This window comes from Grampus griseus (genome assembly GCF_964374135.1).
Source record: "Grampus griseus genome assembly, chromosome: 9".
Lineage (NCBI taxonomy): Eukaryota > Metazoa > Chordata > Mammalia > Artiodactyla > Delphinidae > Grampus > Grampus griseus.
Window position 1 is genome coordinate 1,622,798 of NC_139003.1, and position 25,158 is coordinate 1,647,955.

At 47.5% G+C, this 25,158-nt stretch overlaps 1 protein-coding gene and 1 long non-coding RNA gene across 6 annotated transcripts in view; one reads left to right on the forward strand and one right to left on the reverse strand.

The window, feature by feature from the left end:
* LOC309827301 overlaps positions 1-22,720 on the reverse strand; it is a 31,461-nt gene extending 8,741 nt beyond the window's left edge. For both annotated transcript variants that reach the window (XR_014297208.1, XR_014297209.1), the window contains exons 1-3: positions 22,469-22,720; positions 19,602-19,757; positions 8,054-8,187 (exon numbers count right to left, since the gene is read on the reverse strand). This is a non-coding gene — a long non-coding RNA (uncharacterized lncRNA). The remainder of the gene's footprint in view (positions 1-8,053; positions 8,188-19,601; positions 19,758-22,468) is intronic.
* Positions 22,721-22,917: 197 nt separating this feature from the next.
* The window catches only part of LMBR1 (limb development membrane protein 1), a 141,420-nt gene continuing 139,179 nt past the window's right edge, over positions 22,918-25,158 (forward strand). For 3 of the 4 annotated variants that reach the window (XM_082662067.1, XM_082662068.1, XM_082662069.1), the window contains exon 1: positions 22,925-23,134. In XM_082662067.1, the coding sequence (XP_082518193.1) occupies positions 23,069-23,134 (66 nt within the window). In that variant the 5' untranslated portion in view covers positions 22,925-23,068. Of the gene's footprint in view, positions 23,135-25,158 lie in introns of all 4 variants that reach the window. The other variant, XM_082662070.1, reaches the window with a different exon arrangement.

Sequence of the window (25,158 nt, forward strand, 5' to 3'; positions counted from 1 at the left end):
CGAACCCGTGTCTCCTGCATCGGCAGGCGGACTCTCAACCACTGCGCCACCAGGGAAGCCCTACTCTAGGTTTTTAATATACTGTTTTAGTTTATTTGTATTTTGAAAAACATTTTTTGTGTAATTTCAGAAGCATTGTACACTTATGGAATTGGAAAATGAAAACTGAAAAACGCAACAGTTAAAAAAAAAAGTATGTCCCACCACCTAGAGATTAGCACTGCTCGAATCTGAGTACATATCTTTCCAGATACACATATATATGCACATGTATAAACACACATACGTTGGTGTACTTACAAACACACTGTGTATATATATATTTTTAATTGAAGTATAGTTGATTTACAATGTTGTGTTACTTTCTGGTGTACAGCAAAGTGATCCGGATATATATATATATATATTCTTTTTTTTTTTTTGACTGTGCCGAATGGCCTGCAGGATCCCAGTTCCGCGACCAGGTTTTGAACCCAGGGCCAAAGCAGTGAAAGTGCTGAGTCCTAACCACTGGATCGTCAGGGAACTCCCTACATACAATATATCTATTTTTTTCAGATTCTTTTCCATTATAAGTTATTATAAGATACTGAATACAGTTCCCTGTGCTAGGTCGTTGTTGTATATCTGTTTTATATACAGTAGGGTGTATCTGTTAATCCCAAACTCCTAATTTAGCCCTCTCTGCCACCCTTTCCCCTTTGGTAACCGTAAGTTTGTTTTTTATGTCTGTGAGTCTGTTTCTGTTTTATAAATAAATTCATTGTATGATTTTTTTTAGATTCTGCACACAAGTGATATCATGTGATATTTGTCTTTCTCTGACACACTGTGTATATTTTAAATCGATATGGGATCATAGGTGCATATGATTTCTTGGGTCCCTTTTTCTCGTTTCCCTTATTCTTTCTCCTTCGTATTTCTTTTTTTTTTTTTTTTGCGGCACGCGGGCCTCTCACTGCTGCGGCCTCTCCCGTTGCGGAGCACAGGCTCCGGACGCGCAGGCTCAGCGGCCATGGCTCACGGGCCCAGCCGCTCCGCGGCACGTGGGATCCTCCCGGACGGAGGCACGAACCCGCGTCCCCTGCATCGGCAGGCGGACCCCCAACCACTGCGCCACCAGGGAAGCCCTCTCCTTCGTATTTCTGGTTTCCCAGTTATGTCCGGTCGTTCTTTGTTGACCTTCAAGCTACAGCATAGGCAATGGCTCGTGTGTCCTGTGGAGGCTCATCAGAGCCAGGTTTCACTGCAGGGTGAGCAGGATGGGAGACCCCTGAGCTTATGATGTGAAGACTTGCACTGTGAGTCATTTGGAAACCGGGAAGCAGAGTCCACAGACACATGCTTTACTGTCTCATTACACATCTACAAGAGTCTATGATTTCCTTTTCGGTTCTTTCGGTTTGAAAGAGCCGAGATCTGGTGTCATTAGGAAAGCGTGCTGTGTGTTTCCAGGGAGCCTCGGTAGGTTTAGCCTTAGGGTGAGCAGGCCAGGAGCCAGCCGTTCCTCTGGCGACCCCTCAGTGCTAGAATGCTGAGCAACTAAGAGTTTAATCCATGTGGCATCTTCATTTTTTTTCACGTAACCATATATTTAGCACTCGTTCCATTTTGCAACTCGTTCCATTTAGCACTCGTTCCATTTTGCTCATTCTCTTAGAAGCTGCAGAACGTTCCACCGTAAGGTTTTACACGTGGTTGTGCCCCATCCCTCTTGAACAGCTCGCACGTGGGTTCCCTGAGGTCGGCTTCTTGGCTCCCTCTTTCTGCTTGTCGGCCAGCCGACTTCGACTGGCTATTAACTTTGGGCTTATCCCTGAGGTCAGTGTTTCCAATGGTTAACGTCTGCAAGCCCTGTGACATGACCCTGCCAGGAGGAGTCTTTAGCTGGTTTACTGCGAGGCCTTTTGGAGCCATAGGTTAATATATTAATGAAGACTGTGGCTGTTACCCCCCATTAAATAACGGCTGTGAGTGATGGGAAGAAAAACATCCCTAGGCTCTCCTGCCGAGCACGAGATTGATGAGAATGGATCCTCTGCCAGGAGAACTCAAAAATATTATAACCTTTTATTCCTCTGCAGATTGGATGAGTGTGTGTTCATTTCTATGTTGCTACAAAAAACCTCTTACGATGATTCTGAGCTAAAAACATATTAAATCATCGCGTTAATTATATCGAAACAGCACACTGAGATTCTGTCGCTAATCCAGTTTAAACTTGGCATCGCCAGCTCATCCAATATTTTATTTCGATTCAGGGTCATATTAGTCAGTTGGGGATGAGCAGATGTATTTATTAATCTTATTAGTTTATTTTGGTCAAGCAGTAAATTATGATAGAATGATAGTAATGCCTCCGTTCATATACATCTCACAATCACATACAAAGTAGACATTTAAAGACACTGTCTAAATACAATAGAAGTACTGACACTTCCATACTGTTTTTTCCACTTTTCCAGAAGAGTTTAAGTGGCTCAGAACATTCTGGATTCTATTGTTTTTTTCCCGAAAAGCTCCCATTTTAGTGTTTTATTTGTGGCGTTACCTCTAGGTGCAAGTAGAGACAAAAAGAGTCACATATAGCATGACAATGTGCTTTAAAGCAAAAACCAAAAAAACAAACCGCTACTGGTAGAGGGTTGGATGCACGGTGGGCCCTAGAACTTTATCTGTCGCTTGCAGATTTCACCCAGGACGGTCCAGGGAGGCAGCCGGGGGCCCAGGCTCCCTGAGAGCCCGGCTGGTTTTCAACATCTCCAGGACCATCCAGGGAGGCACATGAAACCCAACAGTGTCTTCCTCCAATTCCTTAAGCTCATTCCCTGGTAGCCTCCCCACATGAAGGGCCCACTCCTACAGGACCATCTCTTCCTGGGCAAGGCCTCCCAGGGCCACCTTCGTTAACACGGTAAATTGCTCACAGTTTAGGCTCTTGCCCTGAGAGCTTCACCGGCACAGAAACTCAACTGCAGCAGAAGTCCTAGAGCACGTGGGTGAGAGGGACCCAGGCGGCTGTCAGAGGGCATCTGTAGTGCTGCACTGTTCCTGCGGCTGCCTGATCCCAAGAAGGGGGCAAGGCCAGGCCTATCTCCCGCTCGGGAGGTGAGAGGGGCCGGCGCTCCCTCTTCCTGCCTGTGGCAGCCAGAGTGTGGACGTGAGCCGACGAGAGCCATTGGATGCGACCACCCAGGACGGTGAAACTTTCGAGAATGACTCAAGGCGTCCGTCCTTCTCTGGGTCAAGTTTCTCTCCTCCACACAGGGACACCAGGACCGCGGGTGGCAGTGACTCTCTGTGACTCAGCAGAGGCCAAGATTGCTGAGGGAGAGGCAGGATGTAGAAACAGGTGGCCCAGAGAGACCCCGGTAAAGGCCTGGGGGTGGGGGTCGGGGGCATGTGGGTCCTACAGGGGGGAAATAGCTCACGCTGCAGGGACCCCCTAAACTGTCACGTCAGGGGATACAGGGAAGCCCGGACTTTGGCAGAAGTGGGGTGACCAGAAATGGAGGGGTTGAGACCACGCCAGCCTCACCAGGATCCCCTCCTACGTTGCCTCTTCAAGGAAGAACACCCCTCAATGGCCAATCCGTAATCTGAGGAGGTGAGTAGGGAGGTCACATGCAGAGAGAGCACCCCAGTCCCCAGCTCCCAGGGGAGGGCAGGGGCTTGCCACCTCCCTGCCCCTGCTCCTCCCCAGGGTCTCAGGAGCCACAGGACCCTCATCTTCAGGGCTCCCCTTCTGGTCCCTGTTTTCTGTTAGCATCCCTCATCTCCTTTTCCGTTCTCTCGTTTGTTGCTATGTCTCTGCTTCTTGGTTGCCAGTTTAGCAGGGTGCATTCTCTTTTCAGATGGCAGCAATGCTACCGTTATTGGAATAAAGTGAATAATGGAGGCGATGCTCCACGTAAAGCAGAAAATCACAGACCACTTTCAATGCCAAATAAGACCTTCTGGGTGTGTGTGCTAGAGAACGATGGCTTTTTATGTAATAGTCTTAAAATCGCGACAGCAAACACGGGCAGCCGTCGTGATCCAAGGCTCTGTCTCTGTAATCAGATGAGGAAATTCGTGCATCAGCAGGTTTGACTAATGTTGAACCAGAGGAAGGATAAGCAAGAGGGATTTTTCTGCACTCACCTTTGAATACTCACATTTTAAGTATGGTTCAACTGAGCATCGAGTCTTAGTGATATAGTGGGAATAATGCAAATTTCAACATGTTTTCCCCAAATTTGGTAACAGCTTTTGCCATGTGATTGCTCCAGCTCAGCTTCTTCCGATGAGCACTCAGGGAGTGGCTGTGATGTCGTGGCCCATCTTCCCACCGGAGGTGAAGTGTGGAAACTGTACTTCCATTTAGGTTCCACTTTTAAACACCCTGGTCCTGGGTATTGAACAGTGTCACAATTTTTGTTGCAATCATCAAACATGACTCTGAAAACTCATGAGGAAAAGGAAGCCTGTTGCGTTGACCCCTATTTCTGCTCTTTCTGTCCTTCCTTCTTCCTTCCTGATGCTTCAAGATTCCTTCTTTTGTCATTACCTTAATGTTTGAAGAACTTCCTTTAGCCATGCTTGAAGGGTAGGTCTGTTAGTGACAAATTCTTTTAGTTTTTTTATTTCTGAGAATGTCTTTACTTTCCCTTTATTCCTGAAGGATACTTTCACTGAGGCTATAGAATTTGTGGCTCACAAGTCATTTTTTCAGCACTGGACAAATGTCATGCCTTTTCCTCTGGCCTCTGGGGTTTCCAATGACAAATCTGTTGTCATTCGAATTGGTGTTCATCTATCAGAAATTTGTCTTTCACGATTTTTTTTTCTTTGTCTTTGGTTTCCCGAAGTTTAATTATGATGTGTCTTGGATGGATTTCTTTGGGTTTATCCTGGTTAGGATAAGCTCAGTTTCTTGAATCCGTAGGTTTATGCCTTTTACCAAATTTCACAATTTTTCAGCTATTATTTTGTGGAATCGTCTTTCAGGTCTAGTATTTTTCTCTTCTTCTGGGACTCTGATGTTGTGAGTGTGGGATCTCTTGTTATTGTCCCACAGGTCCCTGAAGCTCTGTGCATTTTTTTTTTCAGTCTATTCTCTCTGTTATTGAGATTGTGTAGATTCTGCTGATCTGTCCTCAAGGTCACTGATCCTAGCCCTTGCCATCCCCGCTCCACTCCTGAGTATGTCCAGTGAGTTTTCTATTTTGGTTGTTGTAATTTTCAGTTCTATAATTTTTTTTAATAATGTCTATTTCTCTGCTGAGGTTTCTACTTTTTTGTTTTCAGAGAATTTGTAATTACTCACTGATGCATTTTTGTTCACAGCTACTTTAAAACCCTGTTTGATGATTCCAACATCTGATCTGGTCTTGGTGTTGATATTGGTTGATCGTCTTTTCCCACTCTGGTTGTGATACTCCTAGTTCTTGGAATGACATGCAATTTTCGATTGTATCCTGGACGTTGCAGCTATTATATCAGGAGACTCAGTGCAATTTGGATCTTTTATTTCAGCAGGTGGTCACCCCATTTAAGTTTAGCATACAGTTCTTGGCCTGCTTCCTTGGGCTGTGGTTCTAATGGCAGTTTTAGTGCTTGGAGTATTCAGTCTGCTTGTTATCTGGTGCTGGTGGGGCTCCCCCTGGTCCCTGCTGGTGCCACCTAAGTGGGTGGGGGCATCTTCCCCAGGCCAGACCACCTGATGCCTTCCAGCAGGGAGAGTTCCCAGCCCCAGAGCCTGGAGTGTTTCCTGGGCCAGATGGTGGGTTCCTCCCCTGGAGCCCCTGGTCGTCCAGTTTTTCTAGGTGAGGGAGGGCCACTTTTGGTCAGTCCTCTGCTGATGCTGCTGGGTCACCTGGTCTTGTCAGTGGGCAGAACTCCTACTGGACCTGGAGGAGGGATGAGCCTACCTGCCCCGCCTTCTTTTCAGGGCTGTGGGTCAGGAGATGCCCGGCCTGTTCCCCTGTGATGCTGGTCGGGGGTTGTGTGATGCCCCCTGCCCTGGTACCCCTCCAGCCTGGGCCCCTAACCGATCCACTTTTCTCTTCCCACCTTTCAGAGTTCTCCTTTGGGTCTTTCTAGACCTAATCTGCTCTTTATCTAAAAGATCATATTTTAATTCTCAATACAGGATTTATCAATCATTACCTGTTACTTAATTGATTAAGTTATTAATTATAATTATCAATTACATTTGTCTCTCTCCTAAATTATAAGCGTAGGACAGCTGAGGGCTGTAAGTACTGTTCTGTATTTATGTGAGTATGTACTTATCAACTTTATTTATGCAAATATTCTCAGTGCCTAGAATAGTGCTGAGCACAGAGAAAGTCAATACTGGTGAACTGAATGGATGAAACTAAAAAGAAAGAGAAGAGGGTGATTGTAGAAGTCTTCTTCACCCCCAAACAAGATATCAGGTCACCCTGCTTAGAACACAAAGGATGGACAACAATTTCCTAGTATAGATCAGGCACGTGCAAACGTGGCCCACAGTGCAAGCTTGATTCTCCTCCTTGGCAAGCATTCATGGATGGAAGAATGTCAGTGTGACTCTGTAAACACCCTGAGGGAAGGGCATGGTACGTATGTCTGGGGAAGCACTGAAGGGGGGTCTGGCTGGGCTGTTGCCATGTTCACACTGCCCGCTACGCTCACACTGACCACTGGCATCATCTCACTGGACCCTCATCACCCATCTCTGCAAAGCAGAAAGAAGCTCTTTGCCATGTCCCTGGGGCCCCCTAGAGAGAACCAGTTCCTGTCTCCGCCCCTCGGCTGTTACCTGTCTCCGCCCCTAGGCTGTTACCGACCAGCAGTGTAGCTGTGAGAGCTGCTAATCTAATCACATCCCACTCTCTTTGTAGGAAGAGGAAAACCATGTTGATACCCACTGCCAGCAAGAGTCCTCCCCTCGTTTGGCAGGTCCTGGAACAATACTGGGTTCCTGCGTTAGTCTGTCGGCCTAACACAAACCTATTTATTTTTGCTAATGAGACAGATGTAGAAGGTTGGGATTTTTACAGTGTTAGGCATTATGCTCTATTAGCCAACCAATCTTATTATTTACAGGGATCAAGGATATTCACCACCACCGCCCCAGTCTACTATTTATTATTGTAATATGTCTGAAAGGAGTTAACCATATTTGAATTTAATTAGAAGAGAACGTCCATGATTTCAGAATAAAGTTTATCCCTGCAAGTTTTGAAAATTAATCGATTTATTCCTACTTGGATTTCTAATGCTTCTGGAGCAATCTTTCACAAAAAGAATAATGGTTTCTTTTCAATGACCTAACTATAAGAAGGTGACTAAAAGTGTCTTTCAAAAATAATCCCTCAGTTAATGTTACACGTCTATTTGCATGCTTTTTCTTGTAATTGTTATTCAAATAACAGACTAAATTCCACTCCCAGACACTGGCCAGGAGCTAAGCCAAGACAGACATCGTTGTGAGAAGCGCTGAGCGGACAGCCTTGGAGGGGAAGTCAGAGCGTCCACCAGCTTCTACATTTGTGTGAATGAAGGCTGATGACTCAGGGGCGTAGATAGGAGAACTGGTCCCTGAGATACATTATAGAATCCCAGCCCCTGAGATCTTCAGGAACACACACACACAAACACACACACACAGCCCCCCCCACCACATGAAGACAGGAGGCTGGGTAAGCGTGAGTTCTCAGCCTTTCATTTTCAAAACCACCAAACAAACAAATCAAAACCCAGACTTTAATGATCAAGTCATAGGACAGAAAGTGAAGAGAAGAGCAACTATCCAGGGAATGCGGACAGTGTGACCGTGTATCATTCAGCCCAAACGCTAACTCCATCCTCAACTCAGACAAAATTATTTTTCTGCATTGCAACCATAGCCCTATAGTCTAAAACAATATAATGTAATAATATGATATGATATATAGTATGAGCAACATAATGCAACACAGCACAGCACAACTGTAATATAACACAGTGTAATATAAGGTAATGTAAAGTAACACAACATAGCATGATATACTATAGCATCTTTAACTGTATCTCTGCTACTTACGTGGGTCCTTTCCAAATCCCTCCTGGACAGACTGAGCCCAGGCAGCTGAGGCACACGGACGCTGAGGCCCCCAGCACACCTGCAGAGAAATCCAAACTCTGAGGTTCCAACTGATGCCTTTCACGAAGACTTTACTTTGGAAAAATCAAAACAACGAAAACAACATTAGACTGGGTAATAGAGCCATACAATTTTGATCATGTGAGTAATAAACATTAGAGGTAGGCCGAAAAAGGTTTACAAAAATATCTTTTCAAATCAGCAGTTTTTGCTGTGCCCACAATAAACATTTATCAAGATAGCCAATGAATATAAAAACACGTACATCTCTTTAGAATACCAAAACGTGTTTTGGGAGCATCTGCGTTCATAAATTGTGGGATGAACGGTTTCTGCATGGTGGCCTGACATAATTCACGCACGTTATTCCCTGCCCTGGGAGCGCTCTTCTGCACTGTGCATTATAGGAGTGTCAGGCTCGATTTACATGAAGGGGGATTTCTGCAGGGAGCATTATTGATGGCAAATGGAAAATTCACCAGAAACTGGAAATCAGAAGTACTCCTGAAAAACCCCCTTTTCACTTGAAAGGGCTATAAATCTAAAAATAATCTTGAATTCGCAAGTAATCCTTTTATGCAATAAGTTGATAGCAAATATATTACCGAAGAGACACATAATTACCTTAAAATCTACCACAGTTAGAAATGAATTGGAACTCTTAAAATATAATTTAATTTTATAATAGTAAAAATTACAACAAATATTTTTACTATTCATTTTTTCCTTTGAGTTTCACCTTTTATTTTTCAAATATATAAAGACAAAGTAGGACTATATATAAACTAACATCCCAGAATGTCCCAGGGAGCTCCAAAATTTCTAAATATATTAAAGGCTGATTTTTATTTATTTATTTATTTAGGCTGCGTTGGGTCTTCATTGCTGCGCATGGGCTTTCTCTAGTTGTGGTGAGTGGGAGCTACTCTTTGTTGTAGTACGCGGGCTTCTCATTGCGGTGGCTTCTCTTGTTGCAGAGCATGGGCTCTAGGCGCGCAGGCTTCAGTAGTTGAAGCCCGTGGGCTCAGTAGTTGTGGCGCCTGGGCTTAGTTGCTCCGCAGCATGTGGGATCTTCCCAGACCAGGGATCGAACCTGTGTACCCTGCATTGGCAGGTGGATTCTTAACCACTGCACCACCAGGGAAGTCCTAAAGGCTAATTCTGATGAACAAGAGAAAGGGAAATTTTATCATCCCTTTCAGTACACGGAACCAGCAGTCCCAGAACTCTTCAGCCTGGCAGACATCATTTCTACGGCATCATCTCCCTTAAACAAGATCTTCTGTGAACAGAAGGGAATGGCCGGGAGCTAGAGTATCTAGACCCAGGGTTTTCTAGCTGCATATTAGAATTTTAATTCGGCTAGCTCAAGGGGCATTTCATATCTCTATCTCCATCTCTATCCCCACCTGCATCTCCTTCTCCTTCTCCATCTCTATCTCCATCTCCATCCCCAACTCCAACCCCATCTGCATCTCCTTCTCCATCTCTGTCCCCATCCGCATCTCCATCCCCATCTCCTTCTCCATCCCCATCTCCATCTGCATCTCCTTCTCATTTCCATCTCCATCCCCATCTGCATCTCCTTCTCCATTTCCATTTCCATCTGCATCTCCATCCCCACCTGCATGTCCTTCTCCATCTCCATCTCTATGTCTCTCTATAACTATATATCTACCTCTACATCCATAACCACCACCACATCTATATTCACATCCATAGCAAAACTGTAACTACATCTCTACCCATATCTGTAGCTACGATTGTTCTACATCTGCATCTGTCCACACTGTAGCTGTATCTCTGTCCCTATCTATAACTCATCCCTTCTCCTGGGATGGCTCCGTAGAGCGAGAGAGAGAGCTTTGGACTTGGAACAGAGATCTGAAGGTTGGAATTGCCTCTGTGGTTTACTAACTGCAAGCCTGGGTATGTTATTTTACCTCATTATATTTCAGTTTCCTCATCTGTTAAAAAGGGATGACAACCCTAGTTTATCTTGTTGGGTTATTGTGAATTTAAATAATGGATAACATGTGCTTTGTGAGCTACAAAATACCCATAAAAGTAAAACATTATTAGTGATAAAATTTTTGGGTCCAGTTTGGGAAGTACTAATAAATTAGGATAGATTCTCATTTTAAGGCCCATTCTGCAGTGAACAACCGTAGTTTATTATGCTTTTCTCACATTGGGGGAATCTATGAGGTGTAAAGGAGGAACCAGGAGCCAGACCGTGGAGCATTCTCCTCTCTCAGCCTGTTTCTTCTTCTGTAACATTGTCAGTTGATTCCACTAAAAGATATTGCCCTAAGGTCCGGGCTAAGTCCATGGTAAAGGAAAAATTCAGTGTAAAGATAAGTAGGATAAATAGCATCACCTTTGGTGCAAAATATGCCAGTCCTGTGATTTGTGATGGGCTCCTATGCTCAACACCTGGGACCCTGGCATGGAGAGAGACTGGTGGCTCTGAGGGCCCAGCGGCAGGAAGAACCAATCAGAGGAGCCCCGTGGGGACCTGGGAGAGTGTGCAGCCACTGGCGCGCTTTCAGGTGTGTTTCACGTGCCACTGCTGCCCCCTAGCCCTGCCCGGCCTCCTCCTCAGAACTCCCCTTCCCGAGCAGGACAAACAGCGAGGGGGGTGGGGCGGGGTGGGGCTCAAGCCTCCAGCCAAGGCACCAGCCTTGGTCGGGGAGAGGGACCCCAACTGCTGCTAACGTTCTGTGACACTCAAGCCCAGGCACACATGGCTCCCATCAGACAAACATCAGGTTAATGAAGTGTTTTCCGAAGCAACGCTTTTCTTGACGCAGAGACAAACAGGCGCCTCTGCGAGCCTGTTCCCGGCTGTGACCTCCGGGTCATCGTCGACAGCAAGCCTTTCCAAAGAAGCTCTGTGAGAACAGTGTCAGGTGCGGGAGAGGGAAATTGCAGGCGTGGGCCCTGCCCTTAGAGAACTGACACTAAGGGAGACAAATACACAAAAAGACAACAATGACAGTGAGAAATTCTACTGCAACGCACGACACAATAAAACACGATGCAACACGAGGGTCTCAGGCTGTTTTTTAATTTTTTTTAATCTTTAAAAAAATTTTTTATTTTTTTAGTTTTTTGGCCACGGCATGCGGGATCTTAGTTCCCTGGCCAGGGATGGAACCCTTGTCCCCTGCATTGGAAGTGTGGAGTCTTAACCACTGGACCGCCGGGGAGGTCCCTTTCAGGCTGTTGTGTGTGTGTGTGTGTCTGTGTGTGTGTGTCTGTGCGTCAATGTTTTACAGTCATAGAAACCCCCCCAGAAGGTAAACACTTTGGAAATTAGCAAGTGCTGCTGACATTGGAGTAATTTTCCTGTCCTCCCAGATCAGTTTCTCACCACCTGACAGGCCCCACCTACAACCGGTGCGCTTTCAGTCTGCTCTCTCAAGTGGACCTTTACGGCCTAATGCTTTGCTAATAAACTCACACCTGAGCACAGAGTGGAGGCATGTCGGGGCGTCCCATTGGCATTTTACACCTTGCTTTTAAAGTTTATGTCCTGGAGATTATGGGGCTGACTTCCTGGATAGAGTGATTTTATGACACTCACTTGAAAATTGGTTTGAAAGTGCTGTAAAAGAGGAACATTAGTAGCAGGATGTTTAGCAATGCCGCTGCCTGGGAGCCCATAAAGGTGACCAAGATATTTCTGCCAAGCTTTACAAGCTACACAGATCAGCCCTTCCAGCTCCTTAAGTAACGGTTGGTAGAGGGACCGCCTGGTGCCGGTGAGGTTACAGCCAACCGCTTGGAGCTGGCTCTTCGAGGAGACATCTACCGTGACAGTGAACCTGGGCTAACTGTGTAGAAAGGTTGCCTCCTCGGGCGTGATCTGCCCTGGGGCAGACAAGCCTGGAGAGACGGAGGGGTCTTAGAGAAACTTCACATATTGCTGGCCCCTGTGTGTGGCTTGCCACCCCAGAGCCAAGAGCTGATAGAAAGATGTCAGTTCACTTAGATACAGACGAAGATATTCCTTGTTTTGGACAGGAAGACTCAAATGTTGTAAAAAATGTCCGTTCTCCCATAACTCAATTCCAACTGAAGACCAAGAGTATTTGGGGGGTTCGGAGGTAATAACAAATGATATCAAAGTTGATCTGGAAAAACAAACATTTGAGAGTAACCAGGAAAGCATAAAGTGGGGACAAGAGGACACTCTCAATGGACTCACCCCTGAACCCAGCCCTTTGCACCTGCACCTGCTCACTTCTGGGTCTGGGCTCTCAGGGGTTAAATCTCAGCGGTGAGGGGAGAGTCTAGCTCCCAGGCTGCTGTTGTCACTTGTCCTCAGGGGGCCTGTTCCAGGGCTCGGAGCCAGCGGCCCCTGGGGGGGCCTGGATGAGGTCTGCGTTCTCCTGGTGAATTCCCTGATGTGCTACAGGCACTGTCTCCCCACCCAGGCTTGGTGGCAAGTGGGGACTCAGGATGCAACCCACCCCCCTTCCAGGTAGCTCTGGCTCTGTCCCCGCCCGGTCCCCCTTAGAACCCTCTGCTGGGAGGGGGCCTGGGCATGAAGTAGCCTTTTCCAAAAGCATCTGGGCTGCTTTGACCTTCTGGAAACTCCCAAGTGGGAGGTGGGTGATCGCCTCCAAGATCTGTACACGTGTGCTAATACATATGTACAAGGATCTATGCACGACATCATTTACATAGGAATACAAAACAAAAAAACCTGTAAACAATCTGAATGTCTATCCACATGCAATTGGTTAAATACATGCAATAAGGACTAGTTAATCAATGGATGACTAAGTGGTGAGAAGAATGGAATAGATCTGTACATGTAAGATAGCCAAGATACACTGTTAAATAAAAACATCAAGTAGCAAAATAGATCTCAACTGTGTAATTAAAAGACACATTTATGAGCAGAAAAATCTGGAGGAATGGCTAGAAACCTTTACCCCACCGGGTGCACCCACAGAACGGGCCTGAGGGCCAGCGGAGAAGGACTACCTTCCCAAGTATGGCTTCCTCATGTTTCCATCTTTTTCCTCTTTAGAAAGTGCAATTTAAAAGCTAGCGTAGAAGGTGCTGAAAGTTCAGCATCCATTTCCCAAAGCTCTCAGTGCCCCCTCCTCGGGCAGTTTATGAACTGGTTGTCCAGTCGGAACATCCCCCAACCAGGCAGCTTCCTTGCCATGACCTGTGCCAAGGCCGGAGCACGACCTGCACAGCCAGAACCTCACGCGGGGGCCTGCTCCTGTCCTTGGTCGGCAGACGTTTACGGGGCTGGAGTTGCTCACGCCATTAGGCTTTCATAACAAGGCGGAGTCTGCGGTGCGCCAGAGGTCGCATCCTGTCCTCTCCTTGGGCCTCTGTGCGCCCGTCTCCCTCCTGGATCGCCTGCCACGTGCGCCCACGTGTTCTTCCTGCTTCACTTCCTGCCATTCAGCCGGGGTCCTGGGTGGGAAACGAGGCTTCCTCTCAGTCAGAGATAAGGTGTTTCTGTGTCTACACTGCCTGGGCGGGGGAAGGAACTTTAAAGATGTCTGTGCAAGTCTCTTATCTTGGAATTCCTGGGGTCCTGCTTTCCTGTGGCTGTCAGATGGTTATTGTGTACAGGGTAGGGGGCCCGAGGGTACACACTAAACTAAGCCAACAGCACACTGGGTGAAGAAGGCCAAATCCTGAATACACAGGAATTATTCATGCCTCTTCTCTCCTTTCTCCTACTAGCAGCCGCTTGATCATCTCTTTATTTATACTTCAAGGAGAGTTAGCCGGGGATGGTGAAATTCACACGATTACCCTAAGATGAAATCTTGTTAAAATGAGAAACTGACACCAAAGGCTGAAGAGGAAGTGGAGGAGGATGCTGCTGTTTTTAGCTGCGGATTTAAATTCCCATGTTTCCCTGTAATTTCCCCCCAGCTAATTACAGGTCCACATCCCTTCGTTTCCTCTGATTCGTCCTCAACTCTCAACTCCTATGGACACTACAGCCACACAATTTCTGGGCAAATTAAAGCTCTTTCATGCATTTAAAGCATCCTTTCAGTCTTTAATCTCCTGTGTAAAACTTACAAGTTTGCTATGCATTTCTTAGAAACTTGTATTTCATAAACATCGATATATAACCCAATGTGTAAATGTCACACAAGCCATGCTTAGATTCTGGCTTTTCAAATACTGGTGTGAGGATGATAGCTAACTTTTACTGTGTCCTTGCACTTTACGGATGTGTCATTTAATTAGAATAACCGTATCAGGCAGGCATCTTTATTTCCATTTACAGATGAGAGAAAAGGCACAGCAGGTAAGTGACCTGTCCATGGTCCTGAAACCTAGACGTGGTGGAGCTGACATTCTAACCCAGGACTCTGAGATTGGAGACCACATTCCTAACCACTCTCCCATCTAATTACCAAACTCTCAGTTCATCTGACGATGTTCACAAGAGGTCAGGCCAAGCATCCAAGGCACTGCGCTGCTGAGCTGGGCCAGGGATCACGGGGCAGCGTGGGTGGTCAGAAGCAGAGGCCTGGTGCCTGGGCTTTGACTGGAGCCTAGTGCTGCTTAGAGGTCACATGTGTTTCCCCCAGCCACTCCTGTACGACCCCACCTTTTCTCTCCCAGTACCTCAAACACTACTCCGCACTCTTCCCTCTGGTGGCTGACCTTGCCGTTTATTTCCCTGAGAGAAGAGTGGCAATTGGAATAGACTTTCACGTGCTCCCTGTACAGAGCTGTGTCCCCCTAACTTCACATGTTGAACTCCTAATCGCCAGTATTTCAGAATGTGACTGCATTTGGAGATGGGTTTTCAAAGAGGTGATTAAGTTAAATGAGGTCGTATGGATGGGCCTTGATCCAATGTGACCAGTGTCCTTATAAGAAGAGGAGATCGGGACACAGACACACATAGAGGGACGGCCGTATGAGGACACGGGGAGAAGACAGCCATCTACGTGTCAAGGAGACAGGCCTCAGGAGCAATGACCCTGTCCACACTTTGATCTCAGACTTCCAGCCTCCAGAATTGTGAGAAGATAAATTTCTGTTGCTTAAGCTGTCCAGTCTGGGGTACTCTGTTACGGTGGCCCCAGGAAATGAACAGACACAGACCAGCACCTCTATCCCCTCCCTGAACCTGGACCCATGCATGCTACCCCTCCTGCACTAGGGAATAATGGCTTTATTCTGCCCCTTTAAAACACCAACAAATATACGAACTGCCAGTGTTTCATCAGCGCGGAGTAATGGACGTTTCTAAACTTTGATTTACTTTCACAGATTTAGAATTGCTTTCTTGAGAAAAATCCTGTTTCCCCTTCAGGAGCCCCCTGGGTCCAGCTCTACAGACACTTGGGATGACCTCCAGCAGGCAAGAGTCTCGCTCAGTTTCCATGAAACGATGCCAACTCTGATCATCTGTTGTTTGACTTCAGCCCATAATAAGGAAAATCTTCATTTTAGGCTCTTTCTAAAATCTTTGCTGGCTCCGCTGGTATGCTGTATCTAATAACCAGCTCTACAAGGGGGAGGGAAAGGGCCCTGACTTGCAGCATTTGCTGATTTCCACGGTCGAAATGCTCCCAGCACGGCCAACCTCGGCTACCAATGTGAGGTCACTGAGCAAGGAGCAGCACGTCGTTGTAAAGGACACGTAAGCAGACTCAAGGAAAGTATAATAAAATAATTAGGACACGATGGATTTTCAGTACTTTTTACCTTTAAAAAATATAGTTTAATTAAGTGTAAGTTTATGTAATTTAGTTTCAAACAGTGTTGTGTTTAACGACTGGCTTTGCAAAATTCCTGAAAATTAACAACTTGCGTTCACAAGCCAGTGCCAGGGGTCTCCGGCACATCACTGGGTGGGCATCACTTACCAAAATTCTAAAGCCCATTTGTTTCTTTAGAGTGTAGATTTTATACTTGGATTATGCTGGGTCATTAGAGAACTTTGTATTTGGACCATATAATTCCTTTTGATTGAACAATACTCGAAGCCCCTTCCTACGTCAAGGGAATCCCCCATTCTATGAAGCAGGGAGTCTACGCCATGAAAGAAGTGGAAAATAGCACTCACTTCCTTTGCAGCTCAGGTGTGTGCTCATGACCCGGGCTCTGCCAATGGGCCACATCCAGGGTCCAGACAGGAGAAGTCTTAGAAGTGACCAGCGTCAGATAAGCCGTGGGTGGGCTGTGTGTCTACACTCAGAAATGGCGCACTGGTGTCTTCAAGGGACCAGCTCTTGACTGGGGCATCTTTCCTTAAAGTTTGGTTCTCTGGTCCTCCTGGAGATTTTGCAGAGTATCTGGTATTCTTTCTCTTCCTTTTTAAAGAATAAACTTTAGGGGCTTCCCTGGTGGCGCAGTGGTTAAGAATCCGCCTGCCAATGCAGGGGACACGGGTTCGTGCCCCGGTCCGGGAAGATCCCACATGCCACGGAGCAACTAAGCCCGTGTGCCACAACTTCTGAGCTCGTGTGCCGCAACTACTGAAGCCCGCACGCCTAGAGCCCGTGAGCTGCAACAAGAGAAGCCTCTGCAATAAGAAGCCCGTGCACTGCAACGAAGAGTAGCCCCTGCTCACCGCAACTAGAGAAAGCCCACGCACAGCAACAAAGACCCAACTCAGCCAAAAATAAATAAATAAATTTATTAAAAAAAAGACTAAACTTTAAATTTTTGATTTACAGAAAAGTTGCAAAGAGAATAAGAGTTCCTGTGTTCCCCGTACCCAGGCCCCCTCGCTGTCTTCCTCTTACTTACGGCACATTTATCACAACCAATGAACCAATGTTGATACATTATTATCCTTAGCCTCCTCTACGGCCCGAGATGATTTTCCTAACATCCCTTGTTTTTGGTGACCTTGACAAGTACTGGTCTGGTATTTTGTAGAACGCTGTTCAATGTGAGTTTGTCTGACATTTTCCTCATGGTTGGACTGAGGGTGTGCGTTTTGGGAAAAAGGCCTCATGGGTGAAGGGCCGTTCTCATCAGCCCACATCAAAGGTGCACGCTGCCAACGTGACTCGCCTCTGATGGCGCTCACACTGACCCCCAGGTTTCTCCACCGCAGTTACTTTACTTTTCCTTCTCTCGTCTGTTCTTTGGGTGCAGGTCACTAAGTCTAGCGACACTCAGGGGCGCGGAGGTAAGCTCCACTTTTTTGTGGGGGAGAATTTACCTAAATTAATATTTGTTTATATCAGTATTGACTCATGAATATTTACTTTATACTTTAATTCTAACCCAATACTTTGCTATTTATTTTGATGTTCGAATTATTTTTGCTTTGGCCATTGGGAACTCTTTCAGGTTGGCGCCTGTGTCCCTCTGTCATACCCCATACCTTCATCGTTTTGGTTTTTGATCACCTTTTTCTTTTTTTGCAGCACCGTGAGACTTGTGGGATGTTAGTTCCCTGACCAGGGATCAAACCCTGGGCCCTGGCAGTGAGAGCACTGAGTCCTAACCACTGGACCGCCAGGGAATTCCCTTGATCACTTTCCTATTTTCTGGCACTACGAGATGCTCCAGGCTCACCTTGTATATTTCTTGCCCCAGCCCTAGAAGCAGCCACCTCCCAAGGAACCTTGGCTCTTCATTAGAGAATGGAATTAGAAACCATATTGTGTCTGCCTGTCTGTCTATCTATCTATCTGTATATCTATCTTTCGTGTCTATCTCTCTGTATCCCCTATTGCTCTCTTCCTCTGGAGAGCACTGACTACTACACCACTCCTGCAGATCCAGGGGCAGAGGGAGCCTGTACTTACTGGTATGCTTGAGCACATACTCAGGCACACAAATGAGGGCAGAATAATTTCGGGGGAAGGGGAGGTGAGTGGTTAGGGCAGAACGTCCAACAGAGGGACCGGGAGTTTTCCTCCGTGTCACCCACGATGAAGCCAGGTTGTGGTTTTATTGCGTGGCGAGGGGCAATAGTTCTGTGGAAAGGACGGGAGTTAGTAAGTCAGGTGGATCTGGGTTTGAATGTGGACTATGTGAACCAGGTGAGGTCACTTACCCTCTCCTCAGTGTCATCAATGGTACAATGGAGCCGACAATACCCACTTCACAGAGTTATTGTGATGGTTAAATTACATAATGCATGAGACCCCTGGAATGTACTGGTTATTCTACAAAAGCTAGTTCCCACCCCCCCCCCCCATTCACACATTAAGTTCTTTATCTAAGAAAGATTTACTGAGCTCCTAATACTTGCCAGGCACTGTGCTTGGTGTTGAAAATAGTGAACCAGACAAATTAGACTGGACAGAAAACAAACCCATACAGAAATAATTTCAGTGGTCCTGTTTTGAGGAAAATGAAACAAGGTGAACTGAGCAAGCACCTGGGTTGGTCTCCAATGCCTCTCCGCGTTGATAACATTCATGCTGCGGTGGAAGTGACAAGGGGGCAGTTGTGACCCAGGGGAGGCGCATTCTGGGCTGAGCGGACAAAAGGGCACAGGCAGTGGGGCCGTGGTAGGAGGCTGAGGAGGTGGGCAGGGCAGGGTCCGGGGTCCCTGCAGGTTTCCATGGCAGGTTAGGGTTTGAGTCTACGAGAGATGGGAAGCTGGGCGGGGGGAGGGAGGGAGAAGTCTGACTTCCGTGCTTATCCCTTGGGCTGGACTGGTGGGGGGCAGACGAGGGGCTGGGAAGAGGGGATGTGGGGAGATGGCTCAGGCCACTTGAGGGTGGTTCTGGCCAGGAGGTAGCAGTAGGGCTGAGAGAAGTGGCTGACCTGAGATGTGCTTTGGTGGGAGAGGCGACAATTCTTGGTGATGGGTGTGCTTTGGGGCGTGAGGGGCGGCGTGCAATTCAGGATGACACTCGGGTTTGGAGCTAAGCAACCAACGCCCGTTCGCTTCTTCCTCTGACCCATGAAAACTCCAGCCGAAACACAGGGTTGTGTGGAAAGTTTCCAAATTAACTTTGAAAACCATAAACAGAGTTTTGAAAGGACCTTAGGCATCAGTAACTGAAGCGAGGCCCAAAAGGCCACACCTGGCAGAGCTGGAACCTGGTTTCCAGAATCCTTGCTTGGTGTTGACTCCACTCTAAGATGCTCCCTTTAGCAAGGGGTCAAGCTGAGGCAGAGAACCCACAGTTTAGGCTACCAGACAGTGGTGCCTCTTAAAACAATTCCTTTATTTAAATAGTGATAGACATAGTTTATGCAACATATACGATGCCTAAACAACAATGCAACAAGGCGCTGTGACCCCTGGCCCCACCCCGCACATGTAAGAAACGAGTGTTATCATTCCTCTTGCAGCCCTCTGAATGCCTCTGCCCAGTCTCTCCTCTGACCTTCCTTCTTAGAGGTTTATCACGGCTCTTCTTTTTAATTCTACCACACGTTTGAATCCCTAAGTAATATCCTGTTTAGTTCTGCATGGCTTTGAACTTTATGTAAGTGGAATCATGCTTGTATGTATCCTTCTGTGACTTTTTTTTTGCTCAGTGCTGTTGCACAGACTCACCCATATTGTTGCTTGCAGCTGTGGCTCGTGGATTTTTCATGCCAGGGTAGAACTCCAGTACGTGAACACATCACAATTTGTTTATGCTTTCCACTGTAGATGGACAGCTGGCTTGTTTCTAGACTTTTGCTTGTTTAACTCTCTTGCTGTGAGTATCTGGATAAAGGAAAAAAAGAAGCCCTTTAATAGAGGCTGGAAGGAATTCAGCTTACATCTGAACATTGCTTGGCTTCGTTTTGTATGGGGCATAAAGACAAGAAAAAAATTGGTCTCTATGTCCTTATGTCTCAAAACTTTGATCTCACTGTAATCAAGAGAATCAAAGCAAGGCCCAGTGGAATGAAGGGAACCATCCTGAATTTTGGCGGGTTCAAAGACACGTCGTGATAGTGAAACTGGAGCACTTAGTAACAAGCAGCGTTCTCATTTGTGGGCACATAAGTCGTAATGTTGCCCACACGGGCAATGCCCATGCAATTATCTACCTTGGTATAGAAATCTGAAGACTTACTGAAGTTTGAAGAAGTTTTTGGGGAATTTCTCAGGGCAACCAATCTATTGACCAATAAACACTCGTAAACTGTCCTTTGGGCAAAGCATTCTAATAGGTATTGCGGGAAATACATGGAGGTTTACATGATGCAGGAAGAGATACTCCAGACCTTAAAGAGCTTGTACTCTGACTGTGGATAGACACACACACATGAAACGCTGAGGTAAAACATAAGGTCGTGTGTGCCAGGTGTCAGGTGGATGGCTGTACGTTCTGTTTTCCTCCTGTAAGCACCCCCAGAGCGGGGACTGAAGCAGTATTCTTTCCATGGTGTGTTCATGGTTTTGAACGAATGAGTGAATGAAGAGACTGGAATTGCCAGGAAAGACTTTTTGGAGAAGGAATGTCTTGGTGTGGACAGTAAAGAGTGGTAGCACGGAATCTGAAGAGGAGGAAAGAGAGTATGGAATGGGGATTAGAGAGAGGAGGAAGCCAGCCTGCAGGAAAGGGTTCTTTAGAGAGAGAAGTGGGAACAGCTGGAAGGGCAGGGCGGGGCCCCAAAGTCAAGGTCTTGAATGCCAGTTCAGGAGTCTGATTTTTTCTACAGGTAATGAGAATACTGCATTACAGTGCTTTCAGCAGAGGGGAAGAACTGTGTTTTGGGGGAATTCACGTTTTAGGGGGATGCAGAAAAGAGGGTGTCAGCTGGGGTGACAGAGATTAACTGGGACACCCCTTACCAGCTTGGGTGGGACGATTTTACACAATGGCAGTTGGAGGGTGCCCAGGGGTCGTGAGAAGGGGCAAGCCCTCACACACAAGCACTTCTCAACAGCTTCGTATTTTCTAATGTCCCTTTGGCCAAAGCAAGTCACACGTCCAGGCCCAGATTCAAGGGTGGAAAATAGGCTCCACTCCTTGCTGGGAGGAGGGGCAAAGCCACAAGGCAAAGGGGTGAGTGTACAGGGAAGAGCTTGTGGGCATTTTTGAGGTCTACTACCCTGGGCTAAGTGTTGTACGTACCAAACACAGGGAAACAACTAAGATCAAAGGTGAGTGAACCTTTACAGACAGCTGCATAAAAGAAAATAAAAAGGTCTAGATGGCTGGAGCGTTGGGTTAGAAAGATCAGAAATGCCATATTTATTGACTTTCTGGAACATGTTTCTAAATGTCACATCTTAAAATCAGATCTCACTACCCTCTGATTTGGAGAGATTACCCCAGAAATTATCCAGGTCACTTCACACAGGCATTTAACCCAGCTCTCAGAAGCTGGGTGTTCAGAAAAACAGATACTTCTTTATCTTTCCCAGGTTCTTTAGGGTTCAGGGACTTCAAAAAAATAGAGATGAACACTGAGTGTAACCAGTTGAAAATTATTCCCGTATTCTTATCAGCCTATGGCAGCAGCAGTACTGGCTCAGAACAAGCCTCATGTTCTCCAAGTCCCCACCGCCATTTTCTGGCATAAGGCATTATAGGCACCGTATGTGGAGGCCTACAAGCTTCTCAGGGGCCATAAAAAAAAAAAGGTGGAGTCGTGAAAAAAGTTTTAATTCAAAATCACAAAAAGACACTTCAAAATCTAAAGTAACATATATCATAAAAATAATCTGAAAGCAATTTGTAGATTTTCTCCCTTCCTAAGAATTCTCAGAGATGCCAAACATCACAGCCAATAGCAATTTAAGTGACTTATATGCCCAAAATCCAAAAGTAAAATGATAAATATTCCTTCAGATTCATTTTTATTGCAAACAACAACAAAAAAGTACTTAATGCAGAATAGGGGTGAATTACAATAAGTCCCGTACATATGAACCTTCAAGTTGCAACTTTCAAAAATATGAACGTGTGTTGGAACGTCCAATCAGGTAAGGTAGTTCACGTGACTGGCGTACATTGTCACGTGCGTGCATCCTCTACAAGTGGCTGTGCTTTTGTGTACTCTACTGTACAGTACTGTATGGAGGACAGTACTACAGTGTCCGGAAGCAAGCCTAACAGCAGCGGTAAAGAGCCAATTGTGTTAGTTGCTACCTAGGCTAACTTCTTGGACTTAACGAACAAATTAGATTTGCTAACGCTCTCCAACGTAACTCATGTGTAGGTAGGGGACTTATGTACTGTATGTGGCACGTTTGGCCGTCCCCAAAGTAACGGACCATGGAGGCTCTCAGGAGGGTCATGTAAACTCCCCAGTACTGGGCCGCCCGCGGATCTGGCAAGGGCCTCACGTTCAGGGCTATCTACATTTTCCAGGTGGGGAAGCACAAGACCAGCGGCGGCCCAACCGCTTATCAGACCCAGAGAAGCCAGGTTTCCGCCCAAAGCGCGTCCAGAAACAACCAGTTTCCGACCTTTTACTTACTTTGGCGGAGTGACAGTTCCCGCGGGAGGCCTTCTGCTGGATGCCGCCGAGGGCTCTGCAGGCGGGGCTCGTGCTGGTGAAGGGCGCTGACTGCTGCGGCCATACAGGATAAACGCCTGCTAACCCGGCGCGCCGGCCCGCCCACCTCCGTTAGTTCACCCTCACCGGCGGGGGGAGTACGCGCCCGGAGACCCGACCCCAACCGCTAGCTCCTCACCGCGCTCCCTGCGGAATTTCGCCTGCGCCCGCCGGCCTCCGCTCCCCGGGGGCGTGGCCCCCAAGCCCCGCCCGGCAGGCTCCGCCCCTCAGCCTCAGGCCCCTCAGCGTCGCGGCGCGCTCCTCTGACGCGCGGCGCCTTCCTCTGACGTCAAGACCCGCCCCCTCCCCGCCCCGGCTCGCGCGGCGCCCGCCCTCAGCAGCCCGAGCGGCTTCTTCTGAGGCGGCGGTTGAGGCAGCGTCCGGTGTCTTGGTCGCGGTCTGTGCAGCGGCAGGCTGCTCCCGTCCCGGCCGGCGGGGCGGCCGTCCAGCCCCTCGGGCCGGCAGGCGATGGTGCGGTGGAGTGCGCGGACGCGGGCGGCGTGGCGGCGGGCATGAAGGAGGATGGAAGGGCAGGACGAGGTGTCGGCGCGGGAGCAGCACTTCCACAGCCAAGTGCGAGAGTCCACGGTGAGCGCCCTCCGCCCGCCCCCTCCCAGCCTGCCGCCCGCCTGTCCCTCCCATCCTCTTCGCTTCCCCCTCGCGGCCCTCGCGGTCTCCCCTGTACCGCTTCCCCGCCCCCGCCCTCGCCCCTCCGCCTCGCGCCGCGCCCCTCCCCCAGGCTCCGCCCCCCGCTCTGCGCCCACCTGCTCTCAGTCCTGGGCGCGGTCCCGTCGAGTCACCTGTCCGGCCCCCGGGAGTGCTTCGGGGCCGCCTGCGCCCTCCTCCCCCAGGGCTCTTCCCGGGCCGGGTTAGCGGCGTCGGCCCTCCAGGCGGTGGACGACAGTCCCGCGGCCCGCGCACCGTTGCCTGGCACGTCCCTGGCCTGGCACGGTAGACAGGTGTGCGGGCGGGTGTCTGGCGGGACCTGGGTGGCCCCGCGCAGGCGCCGGGGTGTGGCCGGGCTCGCTCTCCCAGCCCGACTAGTCACCTCGGCCGGGTTAGCGCCCACCTTTCCGCCTCTCACCCGTCGCCCTCCTCCCTTCTTGGGCTGAGCCCGAAACCTTGCGTTTGGGTGTGAAGGCCGGCGATGGGTGGGATTGAGCGCCTGGGCAGAAGTCCTCTGTGCCCTGGAAGCAGCTTCTGAAGGGAGTCATCCTTTCTTGGTCCCCCCTGTTTCTTCTGTGCTGCTGGCAGGGGTCGGGAAGCAGGCTCGGCCGTAGGAGTCTACGTTGATGTTTTTACCTTTTCCTGGCGCGCTAGAACACGTTGTGGTTGTGTTTGTTTATGTTTTCATAGCAATGTAAAATATATACATGTTGTGCATTTGTGTTTATTCCTCCCCTCTTCTAACTAACTTCTCTCAAATTCAGTCAGTCTCTTGGTTTTTGAGAATTGCCTGGTTTGTGTAGTTCTTGATCTAGAAAATTGAGAATCACTTTGCCAAGTCATATCTTGGAATAAAGAGGTATAAATTCTGAACTGGTGGATTCTGCTACGGCGTATTCGTTTAAAGTTTTAAATTGAAGCTAAAATAAACAGAGAAGTACATCATCATACATGTCCAGCTCGAAGCACTTTAAACACACCTGTGTAATTCTGAACACAGACTGTGAAACACAATTAGTATTAGCATCTCAGAGGCCCATCCCTTTTCCCCGTCCAGTTGCTCTCCTCTCCACCAAGAGTAAGCACTGTCCTGGCTTTAGTAGATTAGCTTAGTTTTGAACTTTTATGTAAGTGGAGCCTTACAGTATGCCCTCTTTTGTGTCCGATTTCCTTCACTCAACAGCGTTTGTGAAATTCCTCTCTGTTGTATGTAGTTGCAGTTCACCCCGAATGCTGTAGTTGTGTGACTATAGCACAATTTATGTTTATTTCACTGTTGGTGGGCACTTCAGTAATTTTCGGGTTGTGGTTACGAGTATTCTTGTACATGTCTTCTGGTGAACATGTGGACGCATTTGTTAGGTCCATACCTAAGGATGGAACCTCTAGGTTATAGGTTGTGGGTTTGTTCATCTTTAGTAGATACTTTTAAACAGTTTGCCAAAGTGGGTTGTACCAATTTACACTCCCACCAGCGCTGTAGGAGAGGCGTGATTTGCTTCCCATCTGTAGGACACTTAGTATTTTCTGGGTTTTTTTTTCTTTTTTTAAAAAATTTTAGCCATTCTGGTAAGTGTCATGTATTTGTTGCACAAAAGACTTTATTTGCATTTTCCTGATGATAATGAATTTCAGCACCTTTTCATATGTGTATTGGCCATTTGGAAATCTTTTGTGAAGAGTCTTCAGGTCTTTTTCCCACTTTTAAACTTATTTATTTATTTTTTAAAACTAAGTAACAGCCTTTCTTTTTTTTTTAATTGCTTATTTTAAAAACAAATTTATTTATTTAATTTATTTATTTTCCTTATTTTTTTTGGCTGCGTCGGGGTCGTAGTTGCCGCACGCGGGGTCTTTCGTTGCGGCGCGCGGGCTTCTCTCTAGTTGTGGCGCACGGGCTCGAGAGCGCATGGGCTCTGTAGTTTGCGCCACGCGAGCTCAGTAGT